The 23,708-nt window shown below is 51.5% G+C and overlaps 2 protein-coding genes across 2 annotated transcripts; one reads left to right on the top strand and one right to left on the bottom strand.

Annotated features, from left to right (window-relative positions):
- Positions 1 to 167: 167 nt before the first annotated feature.
- Positions 168 to 12,336, top strand: RETSAT (retinol saturase). Its single transcript, XM_082672841.1, has 11 exons — positions 168 to 391; positions 2,460 to 2,642; positions 2,969 to 3,210; positions 4,116 to 4,317; positions 4,896 to 5,093; positions 6,852 to 6,971; positions 10,551 to 10,689; positions 10,925 to 11,034; positions 11,110 to 11,276; positions 11,471 to 11,630; positions 11,900 to 12,336. The coding sequence occupies exons 1-11, from the start codon at positions 220 to 222 to the stop codon at positions 12,037 to 12,039; spliced, it is 1,833 nt and encodes a 610-aa protein (XP_082528967.1). The 5' UTR covers positions 168 to 219; the 3' UTR covers positions 12,040 to 12,336.
- A 1,410-nt stretch (positions 12,337 to 13,746) lies between these two features.
- TGOLN2 (trans-golgi network protein 2) lies at positions 13,747 to 22,500 on the bottom strand. The gene is made up of 4 exons (XM_082672007.1): positions 22,435 to 22,500; positions 21,522 to 22,189; positions 19,704 to 19,787; positions 13,747 to 18,447 (listed from the first exon to the last, which is right to left on the bottom strand). Exons 1-4 carry the CDS (start codon positions 22,478 to 22,480, stop codon positions 18,442 to 18,444), a joined length of 804 nt encoding a protein of 267 aa, XP_082528133.1. The 5' UTR covers positions 22,481 to 22,500; the 3' UTR covers positions 13,747 to 18,441.
- Positions 22,501 to 23,708: the final 1,208 nt, after the last annotated feature.

Genomic DNA, 23,708 nt, shown 5'->3' with positions numbered 1-23,708 from the left:
CCGCGCATGCGCACGGCCCTCCGCGCCTCCAGAGACGTGAGTATGAAGAGCCGCAATAGTCAATCTCTGCCGGAGACTTGGCTTCTGGCCAAAAAGGGCCTGGCTGAGCAGTGGCCAAAGTTGGCAGTGCCTTCCGGGTGCGAGGGTAAGCTAACTGGGCAGAGCCGCGGCCGCAGAGCCCGGGCGCAGTCGGAGCGGACAGGTTCCGACGCCAGCGCGATGTGGCTGTTGGTGCTGCCGCTGGCTGCGCTGCTGCTGCTGGCCGTCCTCGGCAAAGTTTGCAAGGGGTTGTTCTCCAGCAGCTCCCCGAACCCCTTCTCCGAGGATGTCAAGCGGCCACCCGCGCCCCTGGTGACCGACAACGAGGCCAGGAAGAAGGTTCTCAAGCAAGGTGAGCGGGAGGGACCCCGGGGTCTGAGGCTGCGCCTGGACATCCTCGCGGGTTAGCGTTCCCCAGATGCAGAGTGATGGGAGGGCTTCTTTGCACGTGGAGGCACCCGCTTTAGAGTCCGCCACTGGCGAGAGCCTTGGTCCCCGCAGGCCCGGGGAATCGTGGCCACACGGGCGCGGGCATCGTCCTCGGCGAGCCAAGTTTTTGGCATAGCCACGCTCAGGCCCTGCCACTTAGTATAGCGGTGGCTAACCGGGTAAACAAGAGGTGGCTAACCGGATAAACAAGAGACCCTTCCCCTACTTTGCTTTAAGACCTTAACGTTTTCACTTATCTTCCCCATGGGTTCAGGGACTTGGGAGAGCTGCACAGAAACCTTTATAGGAAATTGCATTTGGCCCATCAAGTGATTTGACTGGTTATGCCTGCTCCCATCTCTTGTTGAAACGAGACTCAACAGGGTGACTCAGGCTCAGAGCTGCTCTTCCATTGACCTGCACTGTCATCTTTAAAAAGTATTTGCGAATTTCCTCTAAGGTTTTAAAGAAAGAGTTCTACTGCTTAAAAAAGAAAAAAGAAAAAAAGAATAACCTGTAAAGAGAATAATCTGTTGATATCCGAGATCTCTCTCACCTGTTCACTTGTAAATTTTAGTATTCTGTGCAACAAGTCTTGCTACACAGTTGGAGACAGTATTGTTCTAAGTGGAAGGGCTATTAGTTTGAACTTCTGAGATCAGAGTTTTAATTGGACTCTGTCACTAATTTGCTGCGAAAACATTAGCAAGTCACTCCATTTATCTGGATTGGTCTAAAAATGAGATGACTAGTTTAACTGTTGCAACTAACAGTTTAAATGACAGTAGAATGGAAAATATCAGAGTGCATAATACATGGTTCTGGTAAGTATTGTGAAACTTCTGTTTCAGGTATTTATATTATATACTAACATATGTTCTGGGATGTGAATATGAAATATATTTTTCACTATAGGTCTTTTAAAAAACATTTGAAAAGTTGAAAGTTTACTGAGTTCCCTAGCAGCTTGAAAAATTCCAAATCTCAGTTCTTCAGGAGTGATCTTTTTTTTAAAAAATATATTTATTTATTTATTTATGGCTATGTTAGGTCTTCGTTAGGTGCATGGGCTTCTCATTGTGGTGGCTTCTCTTGTGGAGCACAGCCTCTAGATGTGTGGGCTTCAGTAGTTGTGGCACGTGGGCTCAGTAGTTGTGGCACATGGGCTCAGTAGTTGTGGCACGTGGGCTCAGTAGTTGTGGCTTGTGGGCTCTAGAGCACAGGCTCAGTACTTGTGGTGCACAGGCTTGGTTGCTCCGCAGCGTGTGGGACCTTCCCGGACCAGGGCTTGAACCCGTGTCCCCTGAATTGGCAGGTGGATTCTTAACCCCTGCGCCACCAGTTAGGAGTGATCTTGAGAGAACAGATCTTGTGTAGGAAGTGCCCATACAGCACCACGGGCTGTCCAGTTTTGTCTTGTTTAGGTGCTTCCTCTTCAACCCCACCTCCACGATTTCTCAGAGCAGCTCTGTCCTGCCTCTGCATCAGGATGTTGAAGAACCATCATCCGACTGGGCTGCTCCACTGCTAACTGCAGACCCTGCATTTTCCAAAGATAACCTGCTTGTGAATGGACCAGTCTATGAGCCAGCAGCCTGCACTGGCCCCGTCCCCCTCCTTGTTTCCTTTCTTCCCTAGCTCGCTCTCTGTCTGCACTTAGGTTTCTCAGCCTGTATTGCAGCATTGTTTTGTTCCTATGATAGTTTGTGGATTTTTTACTTTCTTTGCAAGTAGGAAACATCCCCAGCTACATAGTGGCTTTTCTTAAATCAGTTCAGATCAAACCAAATCACTTTGTTTACCCCGCCTGGCTGGTCCTGAATATTTCCCAGGTAAAATGTTTGAGACATTTTAGTCAGGAGCTCCTTGCCAAACTGCTCTAGAGTTTTCTGGCGTTGTACAGGCTAGAGAATTCTGCCTTGGTTTCCACATCACTGCTCTTTCACTGCCCCCCAAGAAGCCCCCACCTCCATCTCCTCCATCTGCTGCAGCTTTCTCAGCCAGCCGAGTGCCAGAGAAGCTGGATGTGGTGGTCATAGGCAGTGGCTTTGGGGGCCTGGCGGCAGCGGCGATCCTGACCAAAGCTGGCAAGCGAGTTCTGGTGCTGGAACAACATACCAAGGCGGGAGGCTGTTGTCATACGTTTGGACAGAATGGCCTTGAATTTGACACGGGTAAGGCTTCTGTGGAAAAGGGCTGCGAGCTGGTGGTTTGGAGCAGCCATGGTGGGACGATCCTGGGCATTTCTGTGATTTTGGAGGCCCCGTCTTCTCCCTGGGCACCGCTTTCCTTGTCTGACAGCTGTACCCGCCGGCAGCCGAACTGGGCAGGGATTTGGTGGTTTCTGCTGCAACCCCCCTCTACAGAAAGGGTGGGTACCCCCTCTGGGCACAGACTCAGCCCTGCAGGACAACCTCTTTCACCTTGCTTCCTTGTTGGAGCTTTTCCAGGGCTCGATCCCCATATCCCTATGACACTTTGTTTTTCTGTCTCCCAACAGGAATCCATTATATCGGGCGCATGCAGGAGGGCAGCTTTGGCCGTTTTATCTTGGACCAGATCACTGAGGGGCAGTTGGACTGGGCTCCCACGGCCTCTCCCTTTGACATCATGGTACTAGAAGGGCCCAATGGCCGAAAGGAGTTTCCCATGTACAGTGGGGAGAAAGCCTACGTACAGGGCCTCAAGGAGAAGTTTCCCCAGGAGGAAGCTGCCATCGACAAGTATATAAGGCTGGTTAAGGTAACACGGACATGCTGAGGACCCCCTGCTTATTCCCAGCAAGGCTGACCTTCCTCATTAGCGGAGTGATGGGTAAGGGAGGCAGGAAGGAGGAACAGGCCTGTCTGTCTGGAGCTCAGCCTCCACTGGAGTTGGCCTCTGTGCCCCGGGGGCCCTCTGTCTCTGGAGCCTGGGCTCCGCAGCTGCCACTCTCACTCTGGCCTCTGGGGGGCGCTCAGCTCTCCTCCCTGACCACGCTGGCCTCCCTGACCACACTGGCCTCCCTGTGGTCGTATCACCACTTTTTCACTTCATCTGATTGGGCTTATTCACAAGGAATTTGGGCTGGAAACTGAGAAGCAAAAAAGGACTCACCTGAGGGTAGAATGGGAAAAATTCACAGAGTATGGAGTTTTTTGTTTTTTTGTTTATAAATTTATTTACTTTTTTATATTTGGCTGCTTTGGGTCTTCATTGCTGCGCGCGGGCTTTCTCTAGTTGCAGCGAGTTGGGGCTACTCATTGCGGTGCGCGGGCTTCTCATTGCAGTGGCTTCTCTCATTGCGGAGCACGGGCTCTACGCAAGTGGGCTTCAGTAGTTGTGGCATGCGGGCTCAGTAGCTGTGGCTCCCGGGCTTAGTTGCTCCGTGGCATGTGGGATCTTCCCGGACCAGGGATCGAACCCATGTTCCCTAAACTGGCAGGTGGATTCTTAACCACTTTGCCACCAGGGAAGTCCCAAGTACAGAGTTTTTGTTTGTTTGTTTGTTTGTTTGTTTGTTTGTTTTCCCAAGTACAGAGTTTTAAAATGCAAATTCAGCCAAGTTCAGCCGGGGCTAAGTGTTGCTGGCCCTCGGGCTATGCAGGCTGTTGGAAAGGTGAGTCAGGAGATGAGATCTGTTCCTCCCTGCTCATTCCCTTCCCCAGGTGGTATCCAGAGGAGTCAGTCATGCCATCTTGTTGAAGATCCTCCCGCTGCTCATGGTTCAGGTCCTCAACAAGTATGGGCTGCTCACCCATTTCTCTTCGTTCCTCCATGCATCCACCCAGAGCCTGGCCGAGGTCCTGCGGGAGCTGCCAGCCTCCCCGGAGCTCCAGGCCGTGCTCAGCTACATCTTTCCCACTTATGGTGGGTACTGGCCTTGGGCCCCAGGCAGCTCCTGGCTCTCAGTCTTCCTTACTGAGCCTGCTTGGCTGACTGAAATGGAAGAGCACACACCCTCTGGAGCTTATGGAGGAGATGTCTGTCCGCCTCCCTACTGGACACACTGATAAAAATTCCCTTCACCCACGCCCTGGATGACTTTCCTTTCCAACCAAAACTGTCCTCCCTGGCAGCATGACAGTTTGCAGGGAGGACATTCCCAGTGGCCCCAGGACCTGTAAGGTTCCCCGTTCCCCACATTTGGATGGAAACAGGCCCTCTGGCTGCCCTGAGCCCCGGGGATCACTTGGATCCTGGGATGCATAGCCTCAGACCGCGTGTTTTCCTTTTTTTTTTTGGCCATGCCTCACGGCTTGCGGGATCTTAGTTCCCCAACCAAGGATTGAACCCGGGCCCCTGGCAGTGAAAGCACCGAGTCCTAACCCACTGGACCGCCAGGGAATTCCCAAAGGCTGCGTGTTTTCTGATGGGAACCCGTATTCCTTTCTGAACGAAGGTACCGCTGCCCCTCCTGCCTCATCACCCCTTCCTTCCTTCTGTAGGCGTGACCGCCAGCCACACCACCTTTGCCATGCATGCTCTGCTGGTTGACCGCTACATAAAAGGGGCCTTTTATCCCCGAGGGGGTTCCAGTGAAATCGCTTTCCACACCATCCCTGTGATTCAGCGGGCCGGGGGTGCTGTCTTGACGAGGGCCCCTGTGCAGAGCATCTTGCTGGACTCAGCTGGGAAAGCCTGCGGTAAGAGCCCTGCATTGTCTTCACAGTCCCTGGCCGGGGTGGGAGAGACCTGGGGTCTCTGGGTGCAGAGCAAAGAAAGCACTGAGGGCAGAAGGTGAAGAACTGACCTCCAAGTCGGGGGTTAAAGCCTGGAATCTGTCCCAGTCTGGGGCTGCCCGGGGATAGCGATTGGCCTGGAAGCAAAAAGGACACGGGAAGGTTAAAGGGTGGCATGGTTCCCAGAGAACAGTATTTCATCATTTATTCAATGGATAAAAATAGTTATCTGGTAATCTAGGACCTCCTGAGTGTAGGGGCTGTGTCTTTTTAATCTTTATGTCTATAGACTTTAGCACATAATAGAGTCCAGTAACTGTTTGTTCAGTGACTGATGGAGTGAGTACGTAACCTGGGTGCTCGTAGGGTGGTGTGGAGGCCGGCAGGATGCCCTGCCTTCAATCTGTAAATGGCAGAGTGGGACCCAGACTCTACCCTGGCTCAGGTGTTTGCTGTCACCTGCACAGAGCGTCAAAATCCCACCGTGGATGAACTCTGTGAGGAGAGGCTCTATGCAAGGAAGGACTCTGGTAGACAGAACAGGCCATCCCGGCTGCGGGTGCTTCAGGAGCATCAGCTAAGGGGGCAGAGAGAGGCCTGGGGAAAACAGAGCTGGTGTGACAGTAAATTCACCAGAGGAATCTTTCAAGGAGGAGGTGGTGAGTGGGTAGCCCAGGGCACGCAAAAATCAAGGGAGAAAAGACCGTCAGCGGTCTCCAAGGGCATGTGTGTAGAGGAGACTGGGAAGTTCCCGGTGGTGAGAGGGGGGTGGCTGTCTGATGTGTGAGACTTTCTCTCATGTTCATGAGCAAGTTCTTCCAGCCGTCAGGGGGTCTGTGGACCAAGGTGGGTTTATCAGTTCAATTAAATTCAGTGGCGGATATATTTATTTGTGTTTTTCACGTGCTAGGTGATAAAAGATAAGTAAATCCTAATCTGTAACTCAAGAAGTTTCCAGTCTCACAGGGAAGATGACTGCGCTATAATTAAAGTGCCACATAGAGGCGGGCACCAAGGATGGAGGTGACACAGAGGGTGGTGGAACAGGGAAGGCCTCAGAGGGAGGTCATGAAGGGTGAGAGGAAGCTAGGCAGAGGGGAGGGGTGGTTATTCCAGGCAGGGGGAACAGAATGTGCAGAGGCACAGAGGTATGAAAGAGCTGAGTATTTTTAGGCATCTGAAAATGTTAGGTTGAATCATAAGAGACTGCCACATTTATAGGTTAAAAAAACGGTTGACTATCAGCTATTTCATACAGTCCTACCTAATAGTTTAGTGAGAATGGCCAGAGATGAGGCTGGACGCACGAAAGGGACCACATCAGGGAAGGCTGAGACAAGACCTTGGAGTTTAAGTAGAGGTTGAGGTGTCTTTGGAGGATTTTGAAAAGAGCAAGTTGGGACGGGAAGTCTGGCAGCTGTGAAGAAGGGTCTAGGATTCCAGTGAAGGCCTTCAGCCCATGGGCTCTTTCGGGGTTCATGTGAAGGTTGGTGGGTTGCTCAAGAGAAGCGTGCCCACGCAGGGTGGGGAGAGAGGTAGGAAGCCAGGGCGGGGACCGTGAGCCAAGAGGGCAGCGCTTCAGGATGGTTCCCTCACTTTGCAGTTTGGCCTGGGGCCTGCCCGCTCGGGGTCAATGTGGGAGAGATCTGGGGGGTGGGGAATAGGGACCTTTCTCATCCTCCTGGAGCTTACAGAACCTCAGCCAAGCTCTTGTGCCTGCAGGTGTCACTGTGAAGAAGGGTCAGGAGCTGGTGAGCATCTATTGCCCTGTCGTGATCTCCAACGCAGGATTATTCAACACCTATGAGTACCTGTTGCCAGAGAAGGCCCGCTGTCTGCCAGGTAAACGACTGGGCTGCATCACTGTCCTCCAGGTGCCCCAGGCCTGCCCTCTGCAACCAGCTGGCTCAGCCTGGCTGATGCTTCCCCCAGCATTAGCACTGCCCTTTGACCCTCCATAGGCAGAAAAGGTGAGCACACCGGTTTCTAACATCCGTTCCCAGAAGGCCTCTGTTTAGGGGGTGGCATCAACTTCCTTTGTATCACATCCTCCCCAAAGACCCTTTGGTCCTTATCTCTCATTTCATTCTTGGCATATTTACTCCCTTTCCCCTTATCACCTCAACCATGTTTCCCTTTCCTCTTTCAAGTCTCCAGTCCTAGTTGCCCATTTCCAGTTTCCCTAGATCTTAGATCATCTCTCTGCTAGTCCATGATGGTGGGTTGAGTCCTAAAGGAACGTTTCTTGGACTTTCACTGAGTTTGCCCTATGAATCCTGCTTCCTTCCTTAGTTTCTCACTTATTTTGAGTGGGGAAGCCTGATCTGACATTGTTGGTAAGGGGAGCCAAGGCTGGCGTGGAGAAGAAGGCCTTGATAATATTGTTGTGGGCCTGCCTCTTCAGGAAGCAGCTCTGTATTGGTGCCGAGGCTGCAGGAGTATCCTCCGCTCCGTGAGCCCTGAACTCAAAATAAGCCTCAGTCTAGTCATCTCCACTGATACGCCGCGTCCAAAACTAAAAGCCTGTTTTTGTTCTTGCTTTGATCCTCGGCCACTGGGTAGAGGGCTCGTCACCCTAATGGTGATGGCTGGGGAAACAGAGGCACACAGGTGAATAACTGCCCAAGGCCACCCAGCTGGAGGTGGCCAAGCTGAGAGGAGAAGGCTGGTGTGTCTGACTCCTAAGCCTGGGCTGCTGGCCTGCTCTGGGCTGGGAAGCATGGGGCTTCCAGAGCGAAGGCCTCACTTGAAGGGGCAGGAGAGCAGGTCGGCCCACAAGGAACAGAGTGGCTGAGCCAAGGTTAGCTGAGACGTCACCATTTGGAAATGTAGCTGGCAGCTCCCCATGTGATTGAGGGGAGGAGGCCGCTGGCTGGGAGGGGACCGGCGATCCTGGAGGGTGAGGCAGAGGCATCTGCGTAAAGGCCTCTGGCTGGGGTGGGGAGTAGGGAGCCACTCACGATGAGTTTGGGGTGGAAACCCCGGACTTCACTGGTGCCCGGGGAGGAGCGCTGTGGAAAGAGCGCTCCGCCCCAGAGGGCGGGCCCAGGGATGTGGCTTCAGTAGAAAAGTGAGGCCTTGGATTTCCTGGTGGGGGAGAGGGTGGGTGGCCGTCATGATTGTCTCTGAGGTACAGGCCATGTGCTCCTGGGAACTGGCCTCCTCAGCCCTCTGCCTCACTTAGCTGGGCCTCGGCCGGCACCTGCTGCCAGCAGGGGCCTCCCCTCTCTCAGGCCGGGTGAGCTGAGTGGGGTGGGGCAGAGACCGCCCGGTGGCCTTTGGTACTTCGTGCCTCCCTCTCTCCCAGGACCTCTGAACCCTGACACTGTCCCCTGACGGGCCCAGTGTTCCCCCAGGCCCGCCTTCTCTCCAGGCAGCCATGCCACAGACTTAGCTGCCGAGCTTGCCTCCCTTCACTGGCGGAAGCAGCTTCCACTGCTCTTACGTATCCCAGCCCTGAAGACAGTCTCATGTGCCAGCCCCTACCTGCCTGAAGGACCAGCTGCCTCTCTCGAGCGGGAGCTGCATGAATCCCAGTTTGAGAGCATTTCAGACAGTGGCAGCAGTGATGCTTAACTCAGAGACCCCAGGTGCTGGGATTCCTACGTTTCCAGCTGTTTGGGGGTAGAGATTCTCACAGTTCTGTCTCCCTCTCAGAGATGGGAACGGGATATCTGGTGGCCTTGGGGACAGGCAGTGCTAGTTGGGGTCGAGGGTGGAGGTGGGGTGGTCAGGCAGGGGGAGCCTTTGTGAACAGGAGTGCCTTTCTTAAATTCCACGGCTGAGCTTTGAGGAGGGTAGTTTGGAGAGGAGGTGTTTTGAGTAGGGAAGACTAGTTTGACAAAATCAGTAGGGGAGCTAAGGCTGGTGTGGAGAAGCAGGGCTTGGTCTCATCGTCGTGTGCCTGATTTGAGACCCAAGGTTCTGTTTTTCTGCCAGGTGGGTGGCTCCTGGACCCCTTCCTTCTAGCTGGGGAAAGGGACAGGAGGGGCTGGGTGGAGGTGATGGCTGTGCTAAGGGGCTTCTGAAGACCTGGGGGTATCATTCCTGGGCCCCTGGTTCTCTCTGTGCCCACCCTGCCCCACCTGGAAAGGGGGTGCCCACAGCTGTGGTTCCCCAACGATGCTGGGACCCAGGGGAGAAGGTGCTCCTGACTTTCCAGGGCAATTACTACTACTCACCACATCCCCTGCCCCGCCTCGGCACTCCCACAGCTGGGCGGCTCGGCGCTCCCACAGCTGGGTGTCATATGCCCGTTGTCCTACTGTAATTGTTACAACGCCCCCTTGACTCTCAGAAGTGGCCTGTTCTGGATGATAAGTTTTATGGTCACCCTCCCCGTAGCACTCAGGTCTTCGCAGCCTCTAATAGGAGAGCCAGCTTCTTCAGGAAAGTGGACAGTGGACAGGCATCACGTCCGATTCCTTGCAGTGTTCCCAAGGCCTCGCAGAGGATCCAGCGCATTTCAGGTCCTCAACAAATATTTGTTACATGAATTAAGCAGAGCAGCCAGTGGCGACTTATCCCTCAGGCAGAGGCTGGAAATGGTCCTGGGAATGGGAACAAAGGATAAGACTCCGGGGCTTCCCTGGTGGCGCAGTGGTTGAGAGTCCGCCTGCCGATGCAGGGGACACGGGTTCCTGCCCCAGTCCGGGAAGATCCCACATGCCGTGGAGCGGCTGGGCCCGTGAGCCATGGCCGCTGAGCCTGTGCGTCCGGAGCCTGTGCTCCGTAACGGGAGAGGCCACAGCAGTGAGAGGCCCGCGTACCGCCAAAAAAAAAAAAAAAAAAAAAAAAGGATAAGACTCTGTGGGAGCAACTTCCAGAAAACTGGTCTGGGCTCAGCTGTTGAGAGGTGGGAATGCCCAGTGGCTTCGGTCCAGGGGACCAGAGGCTCCCACGGTGCCTGGTGCCTTCCTCCTCAGTGCTGTTCTTCCCTCCTCCCCAGATGAACCCTGAAATGCCAATGCCAGTGATGCCATTTGCATCTGTTCATCTGCATCACTTACCATTTTAAGGCCTTGTGCTGACTGTTCAGCACAGGAGGAATTATGCATATTCAGTCATTAGATGGTTTGTATTCAACTTAATACCGAAGCCAAGGCTTACAACCAAATACTGTTCCTAGCCGTGGTCTTTGTAGTGCAGAGCCCGTCATCCGCTCATAGCTGAGACATTAAGGGGACGATGGGAGGCAGTGAGCAGCTCAGAGAGCCAGGCGTCACTCACTGCTCCTCAAGGCGCTCAGAGCAGAAGTCTGAGGCCGTGGCCTCCACAGGCAGAAGACCAAAGAGCAGGCCCCTGCCAGGTCGAGTTGTCCAAACGTCTGAGGCTGCAGATGAGGTGAGTGGGCGTCCGCAGGCTCCCGGGGCAGGGGCAGCAGTTGGTGGCCTTGTTCACGCGGCCCTGCCGCCTCTGCAGGTGTGAAGCGGCAGCTGGGGATGGTGCGGCCCGGCTTGAGCATGTTCTCTGTCTTCATCTGCCTCCGAGGCACCAAGAAGGACCTGGGGCTGCCGTCTACCAACTACTACGTTTATTTTGATACAGACATGGACATGGCGTAAGGCGTGGGTGTGCGTGTGTGGGGAGGGTGCCCTCCCCTGATGCTGGGCGAGAAGCAGCAGGATGCAGGATGGGAGGAAATGGGCAAGAATCTACTCCCAAAGGGCTTTTCCCTACCTAGGCTGTGCCTTGGCCTCATCCCTTCGGGGATCCCTGGGGGTGACCTACCCTCGGGGTGGTGCTGTTGGCTGCGGGGAACAAGGCCGGGACCGACAGCCCCTCTCCTCCCCCAGGATGGAGCACTACCTCTCTCTGCCTGCGGACAAGGCTGTAGAGCACATGCCCGTTCTCTTCATTACTTTCCCGTCGGCCAAGGACCCGTCGTGGGAGGACCGGTTTTCAGGTGGGGCTTGAGGTTCTGGGGCGGGGGCTTGGGCGGGGCAGGGGCAGCAGTAGTGACCCCGCCCTGCATCCCCAGGCCGCTCCACAGGGGTCGTGCTGGTGCCCACCTCCTATGAGTGGTTCGAGGAGTGGCGGGACGAGCCCCAGGGAAAGCGGAGCAGCGGCTACGAGACCCTCAAGAGCTCCTTTGTTGAAGCCGCTCTGTCGGTCGTCCTGAAGCTCTTCCCACAGCTGGAGGGGAAGGTAGGAGGACAGACTTCTGTGGCTGGTGCATCTCCACCCTTTCTTTGGGGCAGGGGAACCAGGCCTGGGCTGACTGAGCTCCAGGAAAGGATAGGGAGCCCGTGCCGGCAGGCAGCTCGTGCAGGGGCAGGAAAGGAGGTGAGGGTCTCACGAGGTCCGACTCCCACTCTTGGCTGCCTCTTTTGCCTCCTCAGGTGGACAGTGTGACTGGAGGGTCCCCGTTGACAAATCAGTTCTACCTGGCAGCTCCCCGGGGGGCCTGCTACGGGGCTGACCACGACCTGGGCCGCCTGCATCCTGGTGCGATGGCCTCCATGAGGGCCCAGAGCCCCATCCCCAACCTCTACCTGACAGGTACACTCACTGCTGCATTTTGCCAGGACCTGAGACCCTGGGCTTCCCTGTCACCCAGAGTCCTCCATTCTTGCCCTCAGATCCTGCTGCCCCCTGCAGCCTCCCACACCCTGAGCTGGGCTGCCTCGGCAGCTGTGGACCCTGGACCTGGTCCTGGTCCTGGTCTGAAGCCATCTCTGGGCGGCCCTGGCCCAGGGGCTCTTGTCCATCCCTGTCCCCCACTTGGGGGGGGGCAGCAGTGCACACGGGCCTCTGCTTTTGTCTCCTAGGCCAGGATGTCTTCACCTGTGGGTTGATGGGAGCCCTGCAAGGGGCCCTGCTGTGCAGCAGCGTCATCCTGAAGCGGAACCTGTACTCAGATCTTCAGAAGCTTGGCTCAAGGGTCCAGGCACAGAAGAAGAAGAACTAGTTTGGTCAGGGATGAGTCAGAGGAAATTTGGCCAGTGCTCCGGCACAGCCCCTGACTTACCCATGTCTTTCTGATCACGTAAGGTACTCGTTTTTAATTTCTGAATAAGAGTCCGACGCAGAAGTGTAGCATAGATGGCGCTTTTTTTTTTTTTTGGCTGTGCTGCACAGCATGTGGGATCTTACCCCGACCAGGGATTGAAGTCCGTGCCCTCTGCAGTGGGAGTGCAGACTCTTAACCACTGGACTGTCAGGGAAGTCCCTAGATGGTGGTTCTTAAACTGAAGCTCTTCCAGCCAGGCAGGTGGTGATCCTTCATACCTTTTTTTTTTTTTTTTTGCGGTACGCGGGCCTCTCACTGTTGTGGCCTCTCCCGTTGCGGAGCACAGGCTCCGGACGCGCAGGCTCAGCGGCCATGGCCCACGGGCCCAGCCGCTCTGCGGCATGTGGGATCTTCCTGGACCGGGGCAGGAACCCGTGTCCCCTGCATCGGCAGGCGGACTCTCAACCACTGAGCCACCAGGGAAGCCCCTTTCATACCTTTTATAACATGCTGTCTCTACAAAAGGCCCAGCGTGGGTTACTGACTTGGGTGACTTTAATGGTTCATCAGGCAGCGCTCTGCATCCCGCACCCACACCTCCTAACTCAGAGCCATCAAACCAAATATTCTTTGGTCAGGTGGCCAGAACCCTTGAGAGTGTGGGGCGGCTGAAGCAGGGTGGTCCCACTGGCCCGAGGCTTCTCTTCCCATTCCCCCTTAGTGCCTCTCCGCGGGCGTCCTACACAGCGGAGGGAGGGTGCCTGATGAGCACGGTTTGGGTTGTAGTTCCATAGGTTGAGGCTTCAGATCCCATTTTTCTGGCTCCACTGGCTTTCAGCGGGTGGGGAACCGCCTGTGATTGATAGGGTCCATGTGGACATGGGGGCAGGGGGCTGACAGGACGCATTAGTTAGCAAGGTGTATGTTACAGAAGAACATCCAATGCGCATGCAGCCAGGGCCTGGGCTCGTCTTCCTTATGATCGGGGTTAAATTGGGTTCTCACCATGCCAGCATCAAGGTACCCTCCCAGACCTCAGGGCCTGAGCCTCGAGACTTAGCTTCCTAAAATACACAGCGAGACGGGGGCGTTCGCCGTCAGGGCAGAGGCCTGGAAAGACAACTTCACTGGGGTTGATGCAGGTGGAGAGAGCTTTCAAGCCAAGGGTACAGCAAAGGACGAGCCCTAAGAGGTAACGAGTGTATTATGACAAGAAGCCCAGCTACTCCCAACCTAGGACAAGGGCTGCCTGGTGAGGAGGAGGAGGTTGGCAGGCAGTCAATCAGAACATGGAAAATTACAGACCACGTGCAAAGCTTGGGAATGCGTTTCCGGTGTATTGGTTCTTACGTGGGGATTGGGTGGGAAGGTGAGTGAAGGCTAAAGGTTTAAAAAAAAAATGACCTTCCACTTACGTTAGGCCTTATTTTAATCAATTTCAATACAGTACTAATAAATTTATTAAGGGGGATTAAGAGGTACAATATAATCAATAATACTGAAATAACTTTGTATGGTGACAGATGGTTACTAGACTTACTGTGTTCAATTTGCAATGTATACAGATATCGAATCACTATGTTGTACACCTGAAACTAATATAATGTCGTATATCGACTGCTTTTTAAAAAATAAGGAGAAAAATTAAATTTAATGATTTTAGAGCTTTAACATTTGAAATTTATTTTGGTTTCTGTGCAGAGATACATAACTACGTGGTGACGGCATTCATAAAAGCTAGGTAAAACATTATATGTGGAAAAATACTTGTCATTAGACCAAATAGGCTTTTTTTAAAAAAAAATATTTATTTATTTATTTGGCTGTGCCAGGTCTTAGTTGCAACACGCAGGACCTTCACTGCCTCGTATGGGATCTTTGTTGCGGCATGCTGGATCTTTTTAGTTGTGGCACGTGGGAACTTCAGTTGCGGCATGCGAACTCTTAGTTGCGGCATGTGGGATCTAGTTCCCTAACCAGGGATCGAACCCAGGCCCCCTGCATTGGGAGCGTGGAGCCTTAGCCACTGGACCACCAGGGAAGTCCCCAAATAAGCTTTAAAGAAATAAAATTAAGTGATTATCATTAAGTTACAAGGTGGAAATACAAAACATTGCAAAACAGTAGTATCCTGCTAATTGGGTAAACAAAAAAAGAAGGGAAACAATTTCAACAATCAACCATTTATTGAACATGTTAGACTTCTGAATTAAAAGGATATCGACAAGTGTGACTTGTTGGCAGCTTGAAACACTATACAGCTCAGACCCAATGCCTTTACAGAGGAGTTTCTAGATCGGGATATTTAGGAAATTCACACGTGACTTAAGAAACTGAGGTGAGATTCAGCCTTGGTTCTGGATGTATGGTTCAATTAAACTTGAGAATCTCTTCTCAGGATTCTTTCTTAAGCAAGACAATGCCAAACGCAACTGTCCCAGCGAGAGTTTTTACAAAACAGCTGGCAGAAGTACAGGGTCTGGTGTACGGCATACTCGTCTTCCCTGTTCAAATGATTCAGAACATGTGCAAAGCGTGCTAGCTTTCATCACACATGCAGCATTACATAACAAGTTACCCTGCAAAAATGAGGGGCAGGCTTTTGAATTAAATGACATGAAATGGGAGAAGAAAATGAGAATCATTATCGGGAATTTTAGAGGTTTAGAGTTCGTCACCAAAAGTTTCATTGAAAGCCATTATGTGAAAAGAAATGTCAGTGTGTACATAGCTAGTTGTCAGGTCTTTCTGAGTTATCTTAGCCTTTCTAGGTAGACTAGCCTTCCACTCCCACAGAGTCCAGAGGTAGACTCTTCAAATAATTCTGAAGCACAGATTCCTCCAAATAGAAACCACCCTGCCACCAAAAACTGGGGCCAGGAAAGGAAGCACAGAGCCATCTGGATAGGGCACCTCTCATGCCCGCCTCCCCGCGCCCCCCCCCCAACAGCTGGAGAGATCCTCCCCTCCCCCACCAGGCCACCCTCATCTGCACAATCTCTAGGAAAACATGCTTCAAAGAGTCTATCTTCAAAAAGACAACTACCCAGAAAACAACTTTTCCTTTGTTGTGGGAGATTTCTTTCAGTGCAATTTCTAAAGTGAAACTTAAATTCTTTTGTACTCTTTCACACAAGAAACCTACTTCTCAGAGGCTCAAGAAGTGAAGCTTTGCAGACGCTACAACAATACTTAGGCGTCCACTTGGTGCCAACCGACTTGGGGCCTGAAACCAACCTTGCTTTCTGCTCTCCTCCTTACTATCAATGTCCATCAGTGAGGGACAGCAACCAGTAGCCAGAAAGAGCCGTGTGAGACCTAAGTCACAGCCAGATGTCCTGAACAAAGAACATGTCTCCTTTGCAAGAAGAAACTGAACTCAAGTCCCCGGGGACTGTCCCGTGTTTGGCAGATACGCAGGTGGCGCCCTGGGTGCTCCTGAAGGAGCTTCATTTTCTTGGGGAGACCAGACAGAGATGGCAGATACCGGCTGCCCTGTTTTGCTCAAGTTCCAAAATGTGTGAGTGGCATTACCAGGAGCTATTACAGTAAAATGGAAAGAGCCAATCACGCGGGGCAGGGGAGTCAGGAAGGTGCATGGGCAAACGTGAGCTGGGCCCTGAGGAAACAGGTTTCGGGGAGGCAAGGGAAAGAAGAGAAGGTGGGGGGACGCGCCCTAACTGGAAAACAGCCACCGGAAGCCAGGGACTGGAGGACGCAGCAAGGACGAAAAGGCACAGAGGCCTGGACGGGCCCGACAAGAGGGACCTTTGGCCCAGCGAGGATGCAGGGAAAGACAGGCAGGACAGTGCCGGCCTGCGGAGCCCTGAACACCAGAGTCCACGAACTTGATTCTCGAAGCCACGAGACACGCTTCAGATCACGGCAAGTACTCTGGAAAGATCACTCTGCTCTCTTCGCATACACAAAAAATGGACAGAAGACCAATTAAGGTGGCTCTTGGGAAAAAAAAAAATCTAGGAGAGAAGTGGAATGGGTGGCAGTGTGGGTGGGGCAGGGAAACAAGGAAAATGGAGACTGTAGCTGGAGATGGTTCTCTAAAAATGGATAGGACTTTCGTGACAAGACATAAAAACGGCACAAGTCTGCAGTTTGGAGTTGAGGTGATTAAAGAGATTGGGCAGTTGAGAGGGGCAGCTTAAGGGGCAGAAGAGAGAAATTCCGTTTCAGTGACAATAGGATGACCAAGCTGAAATATTCAGCACACGGCAGGACTGGGTTCTTTGGGAACTAGGCCAAGGATAAAAACTTGGGAGTCACTCACTCAGAGGATAAAGAATGGATGAGTTTCTAGGGAAACAAAGGAAAAGACAAAGACCTGTCTTGGAGGGCCTTCTCCTCCACCAGCACAGGGTAAGACAAAGGAGTTCTCAGAAGCCAGGACAGAGAGACCAGAAGAGGGGAAGTTTGATTTGATGGTCTAAGTGTCCAATTCTATCAGGGACAAGACTGAGCTTTGAGAACAAGCCACTGGATCTGGGGATCTGAACCTCTGGGAAACCATTATTAGCAGGAAGACAAGGACCAAAGTGACTCTGTAAAGGTTATGAGGAAGATACACGGCAAGGGAATGGAAGCTGGACCACAAATAGGATGAATGGGATCGGGGAATCTGGGCATGCACGAAGACGGAAGGAAAGGGGTGAGTGGAGACAGGAAGAAAGAGAAAACATTAGAGGGGAGGAAGAAAGGCAGGGAAAGGGGAGACAGAAAAGGGAATAAATAACCATGGTCTTAGGGGATGATGCCAAGAAGAGTCCTCATTCCTTACCTCTACAGATGTTACCTGCAGAGAATGAAAGTCTCAACTCAAAGTCACGGGCTGTTTTAAGCGAGGTGGAAGATACCATGACAAACAGGATGGCCCCTTCTTCCTCCAGACTTCTTCGATGGCCTACAATTCATCCTGTTCCTCTCACTTCCCACATTCTTTGCATTTCCCTGAGATCAGCTATTCTCTTTCAGTTTTTTTTTTTTTCCCCCCAGAAACAACTCTCTTTAGGCTCTTGATAATAGGGTAGCACAACTAGAACAGATTTAAATAAAACAATAAGCTGATCCAAAACACTACCCTCCGTTATGTCAGGGGAACTCTCTGAGTTTCTTTTTTTTTTTTTTTTTTTAATATTTATTCATTTATTTGGCTGCACTGGGTCTTAGTTGCAGAATGCGGGATCTAGTTCCCCAACCAGGGATCGAACCCAGGCCCCCTGCATTGGGAGCAAGGAGTCTTAACCACTGGACCACCAGGGAAGTCCCCTGAGTTTCTTAAATTTTAATAATCCCTGACATGGGACAGAAGGAGAATTTTTACTAATTAGCCTTGGCGTTTTTTATCAGATAAGAGGACCATTAACTAGATTCAGGTAAAGGAGGGAGTATAGTCAGTTTGTAAATGTAAGTCTATTTTAGGCAACAAAGGCAAAATAGAGTTTGTGGGAAACGTGTTTCATAAAAGCCCTTCGAAATTTTTAGACCCAAACCAAACAGTCCTTGCTTTCTTCCCCAAGGCATGAACTCACCCTCCTTCAAAAAGTTTCTGTAATGATGGTGAGTAGGGATGAACACAATGTTTCAATAATCGTAACTGTGATTTTTAAAACATCTGTGATGGGCGTAGTGGCTTTACAGCTTTCCTCCCAGAACCCCCAAGTTCAGTTTTCTGCTCAGTACAACTAAATGGAAGTGGCTTCACTTCGTCTTAAATAATATGAAAATGTCAGAAGAACGTGAAGAGCTTGCACTAGGCAGGCTGGACTCGCAGGCAGTAAAGCATGTTTTTTAGCTGCAGTTTTGGTTTGCTGCTGAAGCCTTTGAAGAGAATCGTGTTCAAAGGAGCCCTCTGCCCATCAGCATTCACTACATTCTACATCTTTTGTAGGGCACATCCCCGCAAAGGGAGAGGCCTTGGTAGAAACAGACTACAGCCTGTAGTTTTCTCCTAGGTCCGCGAAGGTAAGTAGTGGCGAGTGCAATGCTGTTTTCAAGGGCTAACTTTACGACAGGGCCAAGACCCGAGGGAGGGCAGTCAGCAGCAGTCACCTGCCCAGGGCTGAGGTCTCCCTTTGGTCACAGCTGGGCACGCCCACATGCTTCCCTACTCACACTCAGGGGGACAGGCTGGAAGACACCAGCATAAATAACGGGAACACAGGAGGACAAGTTCGCCAAAGTGCAGGTGCAAAACCCAAAGCAATCCCCCCTGCCTCTGCCAGCCCCGACTTGCCACCAAACCCTAGAGGAGGGGGTGTGTCTCTTAGGTCACAGTAGTTTTCTCTTCATTTTTCTTGATTTAGAAACAAATCAGCAGGGAGGACAAGGTTCTCAAGAACAGAAAAATCAAATCTGAAACAAGAGCAATACAATCTATTGGTAACATTCATCTTTTTCCAAAGGAATATACCTCACTGCTATGATCTTGGGGTGGGAGGTGGCGGGGGGAAGATCTTATAGGAGTTGAAGTTCAGGAGAAAAATTCAAAATTAAGACAAACTGACCCTCCACCATACAAACAGCAACTGATAAAATAATAGCACATAAAATTATTTTAAAAGTCAGTTTGAAATAAAACAAACATTAGAAAGATACATACTTGGTGGAGGGCATATGGGAATCTTGGGCGTCTACTGTGCACCATCCTATATTGTTTTGAATTGTTTACATGCACTTTTTTTTTTAATCAGAAAAAAATTATAACAAAGGGGAAAAGAAATCCTTGAAGTCAATTATCTGAGAAGGTTCTAGGCCAGAGTTATATTGTGCAGCTGACCTACTGGGCTAGCAAACAAAGAGATTCTGAGCTGCGCGGCTTATTTTGTAACTGGTATGCGGACTGTGTTCCCTGTGGGAAGTCGGGCACCAACCACTCTTTACCAGTGTCCTGGCTGTGGCTGCACAGAGGGAGGGAGGGCGCATGCCGGCAGCAAGGCAGTGTGTCCCCACGCAGGCAGGCTGCCTCTGGGGTGGAAGGAGGGCTTTGCTTTCTGGCAGAGGCCTGGGCTGGCCGCACTCAGGAAGTCTATTTGCAGGGCTGATCTAGGGAGCTGGAAGCTCCCAGATCCTACATTTTTGGATTTGTTTGCTTCCAGGGCGTGTGGCCTAGTGCTTTACGACCCGGAGTGTGGATCCAGCAGCCTGTGGTGTCACCTGGAAACTCCCTAGAAATGAAGAAACATAGGCTCACCCCATACAGAGTTTGCTTTTTTTTTTAATCACAATTCCTAGGGTGAGTCACATGCCTATGAAAATTTGCGAAGTGCTGATGGAGTGTGAAAAGTACAGGCTGGGAGCCAAGGGAGTTGCCCTCAGGTCTTCCCTCATTTCTCACAGGAACTTGTAGTGGGAACTTAGGGGAAAAAATCATAATGTTTCTGGGCCTGAGCTTCCTCATCTGTTGAAGGAAGAAGCTGTTGCAGAGGCCTTGAGAATCTCTTCTAGCTCGAACATCACAGACATGTTCACATGAATATCTATATGTTGTGGTCTGAAAAGGGCGGGGCAGTGGCAACAGCACCCCAGAATCAGCTGCTGCCGCCGCCATGCCAAACACAAGCCCACTGCTGGGCCCATGTGAGACTGCATATCCCTCCTTCCTTCCTTACCTTTTGGTCCAAACGCTGGTAGTCACTGGCCTTTGGCCGCCGTGTAACTTTGGACCTTTTTCCTTCCAGGACGAAAGCAATAATCTGGGGAAAGGAACAAGTCAGAGATTAGCAAGTGACTCTCTAATGACATATTTCAGTCTCTGAAATCAGAGGTAATCACGTGGTGGCCCTAATGACCCTGACAGTAAAAAGAGCAGGACATCCACAGAAAGGCCCTATTAACAATTATAAGGAGGACAGGGCCTAGTTACATCAGAATCCTTTATACTGCTAAACAGGAAATGAGAGATGCAGGAGTGCTCTTCTGGGCTCTAGCTTGTGGTGGTCTGTATGATTTACTCAAGAGCACTTGGTGAAAAGAACCGCCAGCTCCTCCCCAACTTAGCCTCCTCCAGGCTGACCCATCCACCCTCCTTTTATTTTAATATTAAGCAATAATTAATGTGCAGATAAGATAATTAACTTATCTGCAAATGTACTCTTTCACCCCACACTTTGCTTCATCTTAACCTTACCACTCTCATTTCATACCTAAGGTTACTCTCCATGAGGAGCACTTGGATGTAGAATAAGGAACGTACCACTTTTTTGTGTATGTGTGGCCGTGTTGTGAGGCATGCAGGATCTTAGTTCCCTGACCAGGGATCAAACCCATGCCCCCTGCAGTGAAAGTGCAGCGCCTTAAGCACTGGACTTCCAGGGAATTCCCAGGAATTACCACTTTTACTAAATGTCTTCCCTCATTTCTCACAGCCCTAGGCCTTATGGCTATCATGAATTGGATCCTTCAATTTTAACCAGCTTACAGAAACTACTAAATTCTTAGGGCTGAATAAGAAATGAAATCATTTTGGGAAAAGAATCTGAAAATGAATATATATACATATAACTGAATCACTGTGCTGTACACCTGAAACTAGCATGACATTGTAAATCAACTACACTTCAATTAAAAAAAAAAAAGGAATGCAATCATTTTGTCCTTAGAGTGGTTACTAAGCAACACAACAAACCCTGCTGAAGTAAATGATGAGTGTATCCATGCAATTTCTGGCCTTTCGTCTAATCAGAAACTCAACTGACTGCAGAAAATATAGTCCCTGGGCTCTCTGCTGTTGGTGTTGAAGACTATGTAACCATTCTTTCTGCCACTGCACATGGAAAACAAAAGCTTGGGAAAGGAAGCTAGAAATAATAAGACAGGAAGCACTGTCTTTTTGAGAGGGGAAACAGGAAGATAAGGGCTCTAACTACTTACAGACTGTCAGGTACTCGGGTCCTCTCAGGCTGTGACAGATTGTAAGTTCCAAGATAACGGGAGGAGACCCTAATTTGGGTCAGAGCATAATAACGTCCTAAACTTGGCACCTGACGCAACAACAGAAGGCACTCAGAGGAAACAGACATGAAAATATATGATTTCTGAAAGAAGAATAAAGAACCCTAGCAGGGTCTCAGAAAAAACTGAAGTTTGTTTTTAAATTCCTAGTGCTTACAGGCAGATGAGTGATGGATACCCACACTCCAAGCTTTCAGGATGGAGGAAATCCCATCCCTCCTCTTTTTTTTCTTTTTTTTTTTTTTTTTTTTGCAGTACGCGGGCCTCTCACTGTTGTGGCCTCTCCCGCTGCGGAGCACAGGCTCCGGACGCGCAGGCTCAGCGGCCATGGCTCACGGGCCCAGCCGCTCCGCGGCACGTGGGATCTTCCCGGACCGGGGCACGAACCCGTGTCCCCTGCATCGGCAGGCGGACTCTCAGCCACTGCGCCACCAGGGAAGCCCCCATTCCTCCTCTTAAAGCAACTCTTGACTTACCTTCCGCTTATTGTGGTAGGCAATATAGAGGACAGCAACGAGAATGGCTGCTGTCACCAGATATGCAAAGAAGTGGCTGCTCTCTGCACTGGAACTTCCAAGATTATCCTTATAACGGTCACCCTTCTCCCTACTCCGGGAATTCAAAACTGTGCTTCCACGGTTCTCACTGGAGGCAGGGCCAGGCATTTCTTTCTCGTCTTTGGGCGGTGCACCCTCTTCAGGCTCTGTATCCCCTTCCTCAGTCTCCTTGGGCTCCTCATCTTCAGGTGGTTCTAAAGACTTACCTCCTTCCTCCTGCTGGGTAGAAGAGCGGTCAGAGTCTAGCAATACTTTTCCCCCAGATTCAGTTCTGGAAGGCTGCAGAGCTTTGTCAGTTACTGTGTTTAAATCGGACTTGGTGGGCTCCTTGTTATCAGAAGAGGGGCTGGAGACCGACTTGGTGGACTGGTCTCTGGAGGAATTGCCAAGGCGGTCATTCTTGTGCTGCAGCTCGGGTTCCGAACTGCCAGGGACGGCTTTCGTGGCACTCCGATTCTGAGGGGGTCTGTCATTGTGTCCTTGCTCAGGCTGCAGGCTCAACGTGAGCTTGGAGTCTCTTGTAGAAGCCGGACTTGTCCTCGGAGCGACTGCTGAGGAGACTGGCAAAGAAGTGGGCTGCGTGGAGCCTGAAACAGAGAAACCGTCTGGCTGAAGAGAGGCAGGCGGAGAGGAAGGAATCCTCAGAACGTTGCAACGGGCAAACAGAGGAAGGGGCTGATGGCGAGCGGAGGGGTGGCGAGGGTCGGGCAGGGAAGAAGTGAGGTCAGGTGGCGACCGGCCACGGTGAGTATTGGTGGGCCTGGCGGCGTGACTGGGATTAGTGGAGGTGGGTCGAGGAGTTGTTGTGGGAGGCGGGGGGGGGGGGCCTTACCCGCCGCTGCGAAGCTCAGCAAGACGAACACAACCCGTAAACTCATCCTGCACAGACTGCGCTTCCGCCCTCTACTGCTCTCGCGAGATCAGCGCGCGGGCTCAGCGCTCATGCCCCACCCCTTCCTGCGTGCGTCTCCCGCAGCCATACCCGGTCGAGGGGCGGGGCTTGGGAAAAGGCCTGGGTGTGTGTGGTTAAGCTGTTTTCTCCGGGATGTTACTTCTTTTTTTGGTGTCGGCGCCGTGTTGTCCCCTGTGGAAGGCGTATCCACCTTTTTCTGGTTTCTTTGCTACATAGCAGCCGCTACAGACCGTTACTCCCCCTTTTCTTCTTTGCCCTTATACTTATGAGACAATATAGGCAGAGCAGGAGCTCCCTGGCCCGCGGACGATCCCACGGGAGTGAAATCGCTGTGGCCCAGCGCCTCTTCGCCCCATCTTCTGCCTACATTTCTACCTTCTCCCTCTCTCGTGGTTCTTTCCCTGCCGTACACAAATGCGTGGAAATCTGGAAACGGAAACCCACCCCATCACCTTTGTAGCGGGAGCTTTTGCAACCCTGCTCCCCTCTGTCCTGACCCCGCGGAAACTGCCCTCCGAGGTAGCCAAAGATCTTTTCTAAAAAGTCCATTCTTTATACGTATTTGTATGGCAGATTCACTTTGCTGTACACCTGAAACTGGCACAATATTGTAAATCAATTTCAATTACACCCAATAAAAATTTAAAGAAATGAATCTTCCTTGGTGGTACAGTGGTTAAGAATCCACCTGCCAATGCAGGGGACGCGGGTTCGGGCCCTGGGCAAGGATGATCTCACATGCCGCGGAGCAACTAAGCCCGTGCGCCACAACTACTGAGTCTGCGCTCTAGAGCCCGTGAGCCACAACTACTGAGCCCACGTTCCGCAACTACTAAAGCCTGCTCACCTAGAGGCCATGCTCCACAATAAGAGAAGCCACCGCAGTGAGAAGCCAGTGCCCCGCAACGAAGAGTAGCCCCCACCCGCCGCAACTCGAGAAAGACCGTGCGCAGCAACGAAGACCCAACACAGCCAAAAATAAATAAATAGTAAATTAATTTATAAAAAGTAAAAAGAAAATGGCGGGGGATGAGACTGGAGCAGAGCCTCCAGCCAGATTAAGTATTAAATGATCTAGGTTGCCATTAACACAGGTTGAAATGTAATCCTGCCAAAAAGGATTACAGCTGCCAGGAGATATAACACTCTTCTGCAGTCTGAGTACAATATTTGGGTTATGTGGCATGCAGTTC

The sequence above is a fragment of the Grampus griseus genome (genome assembly GCF_964374135.1).
Source record: "Grampus griseus genome assembly, chromosome: 15".
NCBI classification, from domain to species: Eukaryota; Metazoa; Chordata; class Mammalia; order Artiodactyla; family Delphinidae; genus Grampus; species Grampus griseus.
Note: the sequence above shows the minus strand (reverse complement) of the source record. Positions and strands in the feature narration are given on the sequence as shown.

Coding starts and splice junctions, on each gene's coding strand:
- TGOLN2 (XM_082672007.1), bottom strand. CDS start 22,480: ATGAGTTTACGGGTTGTGTTCGTCTTGCTGAGCTTCGCAGCGGCGG. Junction 22,190..22,434: donor GCTGAGCTTCGCAGCGGCGG/GTAAGGCCCCCC, acceptor TCTCTGTTTCAG/GCTCCACGCAGCCCACTTCT. Junction 19,788..21,521: donor CCTACCACAATAAGCGGAAG/GTAAGTCAAGAG, acceptor TCCTTTCCCCAG/ATTATTGCTTTCGTCCTGGA.
- RETSAT (XM_082672841.1), top strand. CDS start 220: ATGTGGCTGTTGGTGCTGCCGCTGGCTGCGCTGCTGCTGCTGGCCGTC. Junction 5,094..6,851: donor CTCAGCTGGGAAAGCCTGCG/GTAAGAGCCCTG, acceptor TTGTGCCTGCAG/GTGTCACTGTGAAGAAGGGT. Junction 6,972..10,550: donor GAAGGCCCGCTGTCTGCCAG/GTAAACGACTGG, acceptor CCGCCTCTGCAG/GTGTGAAGCGGCAGCTGGGG.